Source organism: Lepidochelys kempii, chromosome 8 (assembly GCF_965140285.1).
Source record: "Lepidochelys kempii isolate rLepKem1 chromosome 8, rLepKem1.hap1, whole genome shotgun sequence".
NCBI lineage: Eukaryota > Metazoa > Chordata > Testudines > Cheloniidae > Lepidochelys > Lepidochelys kempii.
In genome coordinates, this window is record NC_136387.1 from 45912218 (window position 1) to 45924570 (window position 12353).

The window sequence follows — 12353 nt, forward strand, 5'->3', positions numbered from 1 at the left end:
CTGCTGCCTATTAATTTCATTCAGTAACATCCAGTTTTTGTATTGGGTGAAAGCATAAAACAACACTTCTTTATTTACTGTTTACACATCATTCATGATTTTATAGACTTCTCTCACATCCCACCCAGTTCATAGAATCATAGAAGATTAGGGTTGGAAGAGACCTCAGGAGATCATCTAGTCCAACCCCCTGCTTAAAGCAGGACCAACAACTAAATCACCCCAGTCAAAGCTTTGCCAAGCTGGGACTTAAAAACCTCGAAGGATGGAGATTCCACCACCTCTCTAGGTAACCCATTCCAGTGCTTCACCACCCTCCTAGTAAAACAGACCTAGACCTCCCCCACTGCAATTTGAGACCACTGCTCCTTGTTCTGTCATCTGCCACCACCGAGAACAGCCAAGCTCCATCCTCTTTGGAACCCCCCCCCCTTAAGGTAGTTGAAGGTTGCTATCAAATGCCCTCTCACTTTTCTCTTCTGCAGACTAAATAAACACAGTTCCCTCAGCCTCTCCTTGTAAAGCATGTGACCCAGCCCCTTGATCATTTTCATTGCCCTCTGCTGGACTCTCTCCAATTTGTCCACATCCATTCTGTAGTGAGGGGGCCCAAAACTGGATGCAATACTCCAGATGTGGCCTCAACAGTGCCAAATAGAGGGGAATAATCACTTCCCTCAATCTACTGGCAATGCTCCTACTAATGCAGCCCAATATGCCTTTAGCCTTCTTGGCAACAAGGGCACACTGCTGACTCATATCCAGCTTCTCATCCACCATAATCCCCAGGTCCTTCCTGCAGAACTGCTGCTTAGTCAGTCGGTCCCCAGCCTGTAGCAGTGCATGGGATTCTTCTGTCCTAAGTGCAGGACTCTGCACTTGTCCTTGTTGAACCTCATCAGATTTCTTTTGGCCCAATCCTCCAATTTGTCTCGGTCACTCAGGACCCTATCCCTACCCTCCAGTGTATCTACCTCTCCCCCCCCAGCTTAGTGTCATCTATCCCATCATCCAGATCATTAATAAAGATGTTGAACAAAAACGGCCCCAGGACCGACCCTGGGGCACTCCAGTTGATACCAGCTGCCAACTAGACATCAAGCAGTTGTTCACTACCCGTTGAGCCAGCTTTCTATCCACCTTATAGTCCACTCATCCAGCCCATACTTCTTTAACTTGCTGGCAAGAATACTGTGGGAGACCGTATCAAAAGCTTTACTGAAGTCAAGGTATATCACGTCCTCTGCTTTCCCCATATCCCCAGAGCCAGTTATCTCATCATAGAAGGCAATCAGGTTGGTCAGGCATGACTTGCCCTTGGTGAATCCAAGTTGTCTCTTTTCTAAGATGAACAGCCCTAATCTTTTTAGTCTCTCCACATATGGAAGCTGTTCCAATCTATGATCATCTTTGTTGCCCTTCTCTGAAGCTTTTCCAGTTCCACTACATCCTTTTTGAGACTGGACTACCAGAACTGGACACAATATTCAAGGCCTACGCACACCATCTATTTATACAGTGGCACTATGATATCCTCTATCGTATTTTCTATCCATTTCCTAACACAGTGGTCCCCAACCTTTCTGTGGGAATAGCATATTCCTATTCCCAGAAGACTACGGCGGGCGCCAGACACCCCGCTGCTGAAATGCCACCAAGAAGCGGCAACGCTTCTCAGCAGCATTTCAGCAGGCGGTTCTCTGGCGGCCATGCTCAGCGGCGGCATTTCGGCGGCGCGGTGTCCTGTGGGTGCACACAACTGGCCCGCGTTGGAGACCCTGTCCTAACACTTTCTAAAATACTGTTAGCCTATTTGACTGTTGCAGCACATTTAGCAGAAGTTTTCAAAGAACTATCCACAGTGACTCCAAGATCTCTTTCTTGGGTGGTAACAGCCAACTTTCTCTGGATATCTAGAAGAGGAATCTGAGCGTCAGCTTGTTCCACTGGGGAGCTATGAATCATGGTAACCCAGTTGAGCCCTGCTCCCACAGGCTGTAGCAGGCCCACACAAGACTGAAGCAAGGTCTAGCACCACAAGTACAGAATGGACCCACTATGGAAGACTGAAAAGATCGATAAAGCACCTTCTTCTTATCCTCCCCTACTTCTATTATTTTGCTCTTCAGTTCATGATCAAGATGATATGGATTGATGCAGACAGAAAAGATGGTACCTCAGCCAACAGCATAAGATGTTTTAATGTGCAAGAGAGAAAAAAACTGGGGAATCCTATTTTCTCCACATTGGTTGCCAGCTACCTGACACATGAGTAAATGCTATGTGGTCTATATTGGTGGTAACTATGCCACATAGAGGAGCCTGACACACCGCCACTGAAGAGAATATTAAAACAAGAGCAGTATCTGCTGTAACAACAAGTTTCTACGGCGCCTAAGTTTATCAAAACTTGAGTAGATCAAAGGCATTGTCTTGGGACATCGAAGTGACATTTTCAACAACTACAAATTTATAATGGAGCTATATACTTAACATTTATAAACGTGCTTTGGGATGTCCAGATCAAAAAAAGTTAAAAAATACAAAATACTGTTAAAGGTAGGTGAGAGTTTATCTGGAGATCATATGGCTCATATCATGATTATTATTTTAAAAATGCAGACTCAATTTTGCACTTCTTCATGTCATATAAAACCGACCTATCTAGATTAATGGAGAAGAAATACAACAATATTTTTTCACTAGTTATTCTGAAATACTAAAGGAGCGATGCATATCCCAAAAGCAACATAGGTAAAGTTGTCAGCTTTCACCAACTCCTTATATTCTAGTATGTCTATATATGTGACATTTAACTAATTAAGAATTAGTTGAAACTGAAGCAGTTTCATCAGATTACTCAAAACCTTTATAAAAACTTATTTGTGTATTGCCTTAGGATATGCATCTACCTCATGCAGTCTGTAATACCATTACAGGATATAACTTTCATGCTATAGTGGAAATTTCAGTGTGTCTGCGGATGTGTCTTCATGTCCAAGTTAGCCTTTCTGAAAATTGGGTTGCATATGATGATCATCTAAAAGTCCAGTTTTCTTCAGTAAGGATTTAAAAAAATGGTTTAGTCCTCTCTACACTGTTAACCATTTTCTATACCAGTTGATGACAATCTATTGTCTACACTACGTCACTTTCTTCACATAGACAGGGTTCAAAGTTTAGGAAAGGGAGTAATCAAACAGAAGGAAGCCTTTTCAGATCATATACTGTTACATGAATTATACATCCTCAAAATTTTCACTCTAAGTCAATTTTAGCAATAGTGTCTCTCTGGAATTTTTTTAGTCAAGCAATGAGAACAAACAGAATATATAATATTAGTTACATAAATACAGAGTAGAATGACTTTACCTACCATGTGGGGAATACACTCTTAAATTAATAGGAATTGAAGAAATGCCTTTATTCAGTCCCGTCACTCTGTCTGTTTCTGCTTCAATTTCTTGACGAACTTCATCAAAATCTGTAAACTTCCTCCCTTTGCAGTGTAGGAACTCGGCATATTCTGTAACAAACATCAATAGTATCTTTACGTATCACAAAAGATTTCGAAGATTACAAGACACATCCCTTGTGTTCTCTAGACAGTTCTCTAGAAAAGCATGTTGAAGTCACTGAGGATCACAAGGAAAAAGTTAGGTGGGTGACCAAATAGTGTAGGCAGACTTCCTACAGATGAAGATAGCCCAGAATGGAAAGGTTTGCTTAAAAACAAAACAAACAAGTTTATTGAATGCAATTCATTACTTTTATCTGTGGCACCTGATCTTCTGGAATAACAGCATAAAGAAGGGTTTGAATAAATACAATTTAACAGAATAAGGAGCAGATTGTTGAAAAATAATAAAAACAAAAACTTGCTAGGGACTCAAATACAGAGCAATTGAGACTATAGTAGCTGGACTGAGAACTATGATTACTGGAACACAACATGTATCAGTACTAAAGTCTGTTTCTTGAATCTTCTGAGTCATTTTTTCACTAATAAATGTTATTGGCTCAGCTGTACAAAGAAATGAAACGAGAAAATAGCCACTTATGCATCAATGCTATTATTTAACTGACTGAAAAACAAAAGAAAAAAACCTTCCCCCTAAACTTTTGCAATCCCTCTGATTTGAAAGTGTGTATGCTGGGAGGGAAGGGGGATGTGAAGATCCAAGAAGCCCACTATCCCAAAGATAGGGGAAATTGAAATTAATTCCCTAATCTAAAGTGTATAAAAATGCTGCAACATAATTCCACAGCAAATTTTTTTGTTTGTTGATCATCTAGCTAAAACCTTCTGGTTTGCCTTTAACAATTTAAAGAATTCAATATAACTTGTATTCTTTTTTAGAACTGGCTGTACAAGAACAAGTGAATTTATTTCATATATGCAAAATAGTTAACTACTAACAGAACAAACAAAAAGAGAGCAAGTATATGATCCACAATAGTGAGTAAAGAGTATCACAGCTGATCAATCAGATTTGTAAGTTCTTCAAACTTGTGAAGTATTTGGTCCCAAAAAATGGAGGGTTGTCCTTTAAGGATGAAAATAAGCTGATGGCTGGCCCTTATTTTGACAGAGTTCTGCATGAATTCCTTGATACAAAGGTAATTGTGCAAACTTATCTACAATTATTTCAGAGTAGCTGTTACTGTGGTTCATCAGATTTTTTCCAGGAAAAGATTTCAAAATTGAAAGAATTAGCACTGAGTGTACAGCTGGCTTACTCCATTGGGTCACTGACACAGGTGATGCTAAAAGAAGCTTCCCTTTGTTCTACTTGACTCTTAGTAACATAGCACCCCTATCTGCAAAATTTAAAACCTCTGCAATTACTATACTGCAATTTGGATGAAATGTAGTGTGCTTAACTAGGTTAGTAATTGTTGCCATGAGACTTGAACTAGGAACACGTGTGCTCCCTCCAATTCTAAAGAAATGTGCTTAAGTATGTAACGTGTGGTGTGTTTGAACTGTTATAGACTAAATAGGTCTACAGAATAAAAATTGCATTGAACAAGTGGTGTTTTGTTTATGAACCTTCCCTCCAGTCCTTTGACTACGTTTGGCAACAAAGCAAACAGACTGCTTCCACGAGTGTCTCCATAAAAGCAGAATCGAATGTAATCTTGACAAAGATGTACATTAATGACATAGCAAAAACCATTAAAATTAGAAAACAATTCTTTAAATCCTTTGCAGAAGTAACTGCCAAACAGGAACTAGTCAGCAAGTAAAGATGATTCAGTTCAAAAAACAGACTAGAAAATTGTTTGTCATGGCTTTCATGCTCTCCCTTACTCTCTGTAACAGCAAGATCATAGAAGCCTAAGGTGAAAAATCTCTCCAAGTCCAGTCCTCCTTGCATATTCAAGGTATTGTCCCCAGAAAGAGGACATATTGGACATTAATCGGATAATACATAATTTCTTTAGATTGACCCTTTCTAATGTTTAATTTTTGGACACATTTGTTTCATGAAGTCAAGGTATGTTGAGAGGGAGAGAATACATTCAAAAGTCAGGGGAAAAAAGCAAAAATATAAAAAACCTCTCTCTGTACTGAGAACAAATATGAAGCTACCTAACTATTTGAGACGAACACATATTTAAAGCCAACTCTGCACTTTAAAAATAATAGAAAACTGACTCAAAAGAATTCCACCACATTTCACCAGTTATGGGGTTATTCTCCCTGTAGTGGGGCAGCTACCTCGCTCTGGGAGAGAAAAGGCTAGGCTGACTGGGGAAGCAGCCGCAGCTAGGGCCTTGCCCCAAACAGGCTACAGCTGGCCCTATAAAAGGGCTGTGAGCCAGGAGCTAAGTCAGTCTCTCTCTAGCTCTGGTGAGAGAAGCACCTGGCTGCCTGGGAGCTGAGCTGGGTACCTGAGGTAGAGCAGCGCTGCGGAAAGGCAAGAGGAGCTGGGGAGCTCCAGCCTGGCAACTCCCCAGGCTGAGGCTTGGATAAGGCCCAAAGCAGGTACTGAGGCTGCAGAGGTGTAGCCTGGGGTTAGGCAAAAGCAGCTGGTCCAACCCCCTTGCCGAAGATGAGTGATTTATAGACTACAGTCTGCCCCAGTGAGAAAGAGTGAGATGACAACTGGCAGTAGCCACTGAGGCAAGGTGGGGGTAGGGGGTTGGGGGTTCCCCTGGTAGGGGAGACCCAGAGTAAGGGGGTACTGCTGGAGGCAGAACCCTGAGGTAAAGGGGCACCAGGATCTGGGAGGGACACGGGGCCTGAGGCAAGCGAGACACTGACCAGCAGAGGGTGCTCCGGAGCTGGAAAAAGCTAATTCCCAGGATGACCAGCAGGAGGTGCTGAACTGAACTGGTGAGTCATCGCTTCATGACACTCCCCAACCATAAATGCTTTGATAACAGATTACTCTAGCAGATATTGATTGGAGAGAAAATGATGCAAACTGGTAAAATAAAACAACATGTTTCCAAACTGTCCCTCTTATTTGGCCTCTTCGTTCCCATTTCTACACCCATTCTGAGGTTTATGACACTGAACATGCTGATATTCTGCTGCTAATAAGCACTACCAGAGATTTGTTTTCTAAGCACTGTAAGAATAGGGCAATTTTATCCCCACCTATACACTGTCTTATAAATCCATCAGTCTAGGAGGCTTGAAACTGCTGGGCTAGGTATGTCCACTGCATCTCACAAAGGTAGTCAATGTTGACACAGCAGCAAAATGAGCACAGACACATGCATGGAATTAAGTGGCAGATCTCAACTCTTATTAAACTTTAACACAAGGGAGGGATGCTACCCATCCATCACCCCTATTCTCCCATACCAGGCATTTAACTGGTTCCAGTTTGAGGGTTGTAGCGCTCCTTATATAAGCCGTAACTGGTGCTAGGGTTTATAGGGCTCATCATCATATAACCCATAACCTGGGGTAGGCTCTACTCAGCCTTCCCCCCCAGAAATCAGCACTGAGTCCTAGCACCCCCCGCCCCAAGAGGGACAGAGGTTGCAGCAGGGTGGGGACTTCGGCCCACGATGGCCACAAAAATCTGACCTCAGCCTGCGAAGCCCAAAGGTCTCATCCTACCACGTGTCCAAGGCCATTCAACAAAATCCCAGGTCTTTTACCTCTGGGAACCATTCATTTCATTCTCTTAACCACACTGGAAACTAGCCACAGCAGGTGCCAGTGACTAGCTTGGTCACTCCCCCTGACCCAACCACATTGCCCGGTATCACAATTCCTGCCCTGTCCATTCCCTTACATCCTGTAGCCATATGTCAACACCTCCATCTGACAAATAAATGTACACCGTCATCTGTGAAAACTACCAGTCAGTGGTAACAGATGTTGCTATGCTGTATCGCTGACCACCCCTCCCCCCGTGTCAAGGAATACCTTGGTGACCCTCTCAAGTCACGTTGTTTCTAGTCCTGTCAATGCAGGCTGGGTCTGCAGCTCCCCACCTGCCTTGCAAGCATTGCTCACCTCACCTCCAGCCATGATTGCTCAATTAAGCTAACGTCCCTCTGGATTCTGTCCCTTGAGTTAAGTCCTATACTGGTGCCAAGATCATTCTCACTGAGGTGAATAACCAGGATGTGAGATGTGTGCACATTGCTTGTCAGTGAGTGCAGAAGTGGCATGAGCTGATCCCAATGTATGCCTCTTCTGCCAAACTATTGGAGGCGAACTGCTTCGGCCCAGCTGCCATTCTGGCTGCTCTCTTGTGGGCCCAATGAACTACAGATTGCCTACAAATCAAGACACCGCATATACTCAGTGTAGCTTCTGAAACAAACAAGCATATTGGTTTAGTTACATTTTGCTATTCCCTGCCATATTTTCCAAGGAGCAGACAAGTCCTGCAATACCTTGATTTCGAGCTCCCTATTGCCTGCACCTGATGTGGGCCAAAACACCCTGTAGCCACTAATGTTACTGTCCAGATCCTCAAAAAACAAGTACCAAATTGGGGAGGGGGGGATGGGGAGAAGTAGTCAAGACAGCAGTAGTGCAAGGGTTTCTCAGTACTGTGCCAAACTGGTATCTTGTCAGGCAACTGCCATCACCATGTATGAACAGCAGTCCTGGTTGCAGGCCCCAGATTCTGTCTGTACAGGGCCCATCTGCACATTCCTTTAACACCACATAAGCCCGCTTTCCCTTCTGGTCTGTTTTCCAGTACCTTAAGAGCAGGGTCACCGCTCCTGCAGATAGTCGCACATCTGTTACACTTCACGCATGCTGGGACCTGTCCACAGATGCCATAGGCACCAGCTTACTCACTCACGCCGAAGAGGCAGCAACAAATACCACCTTAAATAAAATGGCCTCCCTCCCACAACTGCAGACCTATGACAGAGCCTGTGTGATGAAGTGGGGATTTTCCCTTGTTATGTTGTATGTGAGCCTTACTGTTTTGCATGAATGCTTTGTGTACCTCAGTTTCTCTGTGTATTGCACCAATGTCTAGGCGGTGAGAATAAGGGTGTGAGGCTTTTGTGGGGGTTGCCTGCATGGATGCTATGGCCACCCCTTTATAACCTTAGACCCAGGAGGGGAATGCGACCAGGTGACTCTTGGCCCAGGAAGAGAGACAAAGGCCGGGGGAGTAGCAACAGCCAGGGCAGGGGCCAGGCAGCTGGAAGTGAGTCAGTCTCGGCTGGCTTGGGGTGCAGGGGGAGGACCAGAGCTCTGGGCTCCCCCCCAAGATGGACTTGGCTGAAAGTCATTGACTTCTGTGCTAACAAGTTCTGTTCTACGCTGTGTTCCTGTCGACGAATAAACCTGTTTTACCGGCTGGCTGAGAGTCACGTCTGATTGCAGAGTTGGGGTGCAGGACCCTCTGGCTTCCCCAGGAGCCCAGCCTGGGCAGACTTGCTGTGGCAAGCACATGGTGTGGAAGGGGGATGCTGAATGCTCCCAGGTCAGACCCAGGAAGGTCGAAGCTTTGTAAGCTTCTTGCTCTGGAGAGAGTATGCTCAGAGAGAGGTGGCATGCTCCCCCAGAGTTCTGACTGGCTTCGTATGGTGTAGTTCTAGAGCATTGCCCCAGTGACTCCGTGACAGCCTGTTGGAATCCTGTTAGTGTTTCCAATGTTACGGGTTACCTGTTGTCCCTCTGGCGCCTGCCCCTCCTGGACCCACCCCTCTAAGAGTTCCTGCACCATGAAATGCCCACATGGGCCTGTCCTACAGGAGTAGCTTGTTGGGTTTCCCGGACCCATTAGCTGGCCAGAGATAGCGGAGGGAGCCAAAACACAGTGGATCAAAGACACCACATATCACACCACCTTGTGTGTAGCTATGGGCCACCCACAGTGAAGCCCTTGCTGTGCTTAAACACTCTGAACTCTGTAAGGCTGGCCACCGGTCAACAGAATCCTCTACTAGTCCCACAGCTGTCTTGAGCCCAGACTTGTTGAGTCATCACCCATGGATCCATGTTGGCTGGTGGGATGAGTTCCTGGAATCTGTCATTCTGAAATCAAGACAGAGTGTCGGCAACACCATTATCCACTCCCGGGGCATGCACTGCATAGAAAAGGGTATTAAGCTGCAAGCAGTGTAAAACGAAGGCCCTCACCAGCTTCATTATCCGAGCAGGGTTAGCCGACTGTCCATTTACAATATGGGCCACAGATTTGTTGTCACAACGGAAACCAACTTTTTTTGTTCTGAAAGTTTGCTCCCCAAACAGTGACTGCCACCAGTATAGAAAAAAACTCAAGGAAGGTGATGTCCCCTGTAATACCCTGCACCATAGAGCTTTCTGGCCACCTCTGTGCACGCTCATATCCTTGAAAGTAATCCCCAAAACCTATGTCTCCTGAGGCACCTGACTACCTACAGCTCAGTTTTGAGCCACCAGGCCGACCACCATATTGAAAACCCATTAAACTCTTCCAGGAATATTTCCCACTTCTAAGTCTTCTTTCATTCCCCTTGGGGTTTTTGCACTCCAGAGAAGGCCAACACCAGATGAGCACAAAATGCCCAACTGGGAGACACCAACCAGCGTTCAAAGTTTAGGAGCCCCAGGACCACCTGTAGTTCCCTCAGAGTAATTGTCTTTGCTCCTTTGAGAGCTCATATCAGTGCCCTAATCGATTCTAACTTGTCTGTAGGGAACCTAGAGACACCCAAACTGTCCAGTTAGATGCCCAGGTACATTACACTTTGGGTAGGGCCCTCTGTTTTTTCCTTAGCAGAGGGGACCCCAAGGTTCTTAGCTAGGTTCTGAAATACCTGAAGCATGTGCCCACTGTAGCCTGTCCATAACCCTCCTGCAAATCAAAAATCGTTGTGATAGTGCACCGCGTGAGGCAGGCCATTCTCACACACAAATGCCCCACTCCAGCCTGGAGCCGAATCCTTCAAAAGCAGCAAACGACACCGAACATCTCCTGGGCATAGCTTTATCAAAACAGTACTGGCCCTAAAACTGAAACCCAAGCAGGTTAAAGTCCCTGGGATACACTGGAAGCAACTGGAATGCAGAGTTGATATCACATTCTTCCAGCAGCGCCCCAGAACCACACTCCTGAACCATGGCTACCCCAGCATCACATAACAAATATCTCACTGAACACACCTGACCCTTGCACCTCCTACAGCAGTGTTTGTACCTGCCTTGGGAAGTTAAACATTTCCCATCATTAAACATACAGCACATGTAGGCTTTTACATATGCATTTTGAAGCTGAGATTTTGGCACTGGCAACCTGCTGTCCATGAATGCCAGCTGTGCGGGGCAGTAAAGAATCACATTCCAGCCAAAGGTCATGTCTACTTTACCTCAGAATAAATCAGGCTCTTCTGCCTAAATTCTCTGTCATACCTTACCATGCCACCCCCACATATATGGCATGAGTCCTCACTATTAAGTCCTGCTACTTAAAACAAGGAAATTCAGCTCTTGGGGCTCCTGTCACAAATTGTACAGGCATAAATGCAAAAGGCTGTGCACCAGTTCTCAAGAGTTTGGCACCTTCAGTCTGCGGGGTTTGTCCTTCCTCGTTTGTGCTTTTTGTCCCCTCCCTCAGCTTGCTTTTTCCCCCAAGGTCAATAAATCCACAAATTCCCCTTTCCAAATCTTTTCTTTAACCCCTTTAGTCAGATGATTCCTGAGTGGGCAAGCTGATCCTGCATAAGTGGTCCTGTCTCCTGCCTGTGTTTCGTTAGGAATGATGCCACCTGGCGACACATGGGGACCCCTCCCCCACAATCCTCACCCATCTTCCTTTGCATCCTGAGGAGGATGACAACTGCTGTTGCTGCAAGCTGGTGAGTAACCATTCTTCTGCTGGAACGGAGCATAAACAGTTCCACATGGCCTCTGTGCAGGGCCAAATCCTGGGAGCTGGGGTATGCTGACCAACCAGCATCCCTCTGCCCCAGCAGGCCAACAGGTGCCAGAGACTCCCGGGGAGGAGCTACCGATTGTCCTTGGCATCTGATGGCATCTTGTTTTGAGAAGAGATAGTTACAGGTGAGGAAGTGTCACTCTCATACTCACACAAAGAATGTATTTGGAGGAGACCTGAAAGTGCTGGGGAGCAGTGGGGGAAAAAAAAAAGGAGGGAAATGAATGCAAAAAAGCAGGCTTTGGATTTAAGAGATCACATCCACCATCTGAAGGCTGTATCCACAGAAACAGCAAGTGGAATCAGTGAAGTGAGGTCCGAATAGCAGCTCTGCAAATTTCATAGGATGCTTTATTTCCCACTTCCTGTTATGACTGTTGACCTAATCATGTCAGCCCCAATGCCTGATGGAGAGTTTTTGCCTGCCTTTATATATATATAAAATCTGAGTCACAGCTACTCTCACTCACCTTGACACTGTAGTTTTAGATACTGTTGATAAACATCTGATTTTCTAAGTGCTTGTGTCCTTGCAAGATAGATATCTGTTTGCTCTTTTTATATCTAATGATTACAATTTGATATATATTTCAGATAAGTTTGCTTTGGACATGAGGGATGTAAGATTAAATCAGATGGAATGGCACTACTGCTTGAAAAAGGAATTCTGAAGCTGTACAAAGGAGGTTATTTAACGGACAGTGCCTGCCTGAAGGGTCACTGAGCCATAGATGCAATCTTCCCAAGTAAAAAAAACAAAAACAAAAAAAAAACAACAAGTACATATTCAATAAAGGTTCAGAAAGGGGGTTCCATTACACTCCTGATTTATATTGCACAGAGCAGCAGGATACAATATTGCAAGGTGAATTTTGTAAAGATGTGGTGCTGTGTTGTCCATTTCTGACGAGAACCAGAGGGATCTTTCTTCAGTAATTATCAGGTGTCTTTGAAAATCTAAAGTACTTCTTCCCCTCGCCCACCCCCCCC

General features: G+C 44.8%; 1 protein-coding gene across 6 annotated transcripts in view; it reads right to left on the bottom strand.

Annotated features, from left to right (window-relative positions):
• Positions 1 to 12353, bottom strand: part of DNM3 (dynamin 3) — a 298280-nt gene that overhangs the window by 240317 nt on the left and 45610 nt on the right. For all 6 annotated transcript variants that reach the window (XR_013636160.1, XM_073356327.1, XM_078854046.1 and 3 more), the window contains exon 3: positions 3377 to 3526. Coding sequence is in view for 5 of the 6 variants with exons in the window: in XM_073356327.1 (XP_073212428.1) it covers positions 3377 to 3526 (150 nt within the window). In the remaining variant the exon portion in view is untranslated. The remainder of the gene's footprint in view (positions 1 to 3376; positions 3527 to 12353) is intronic.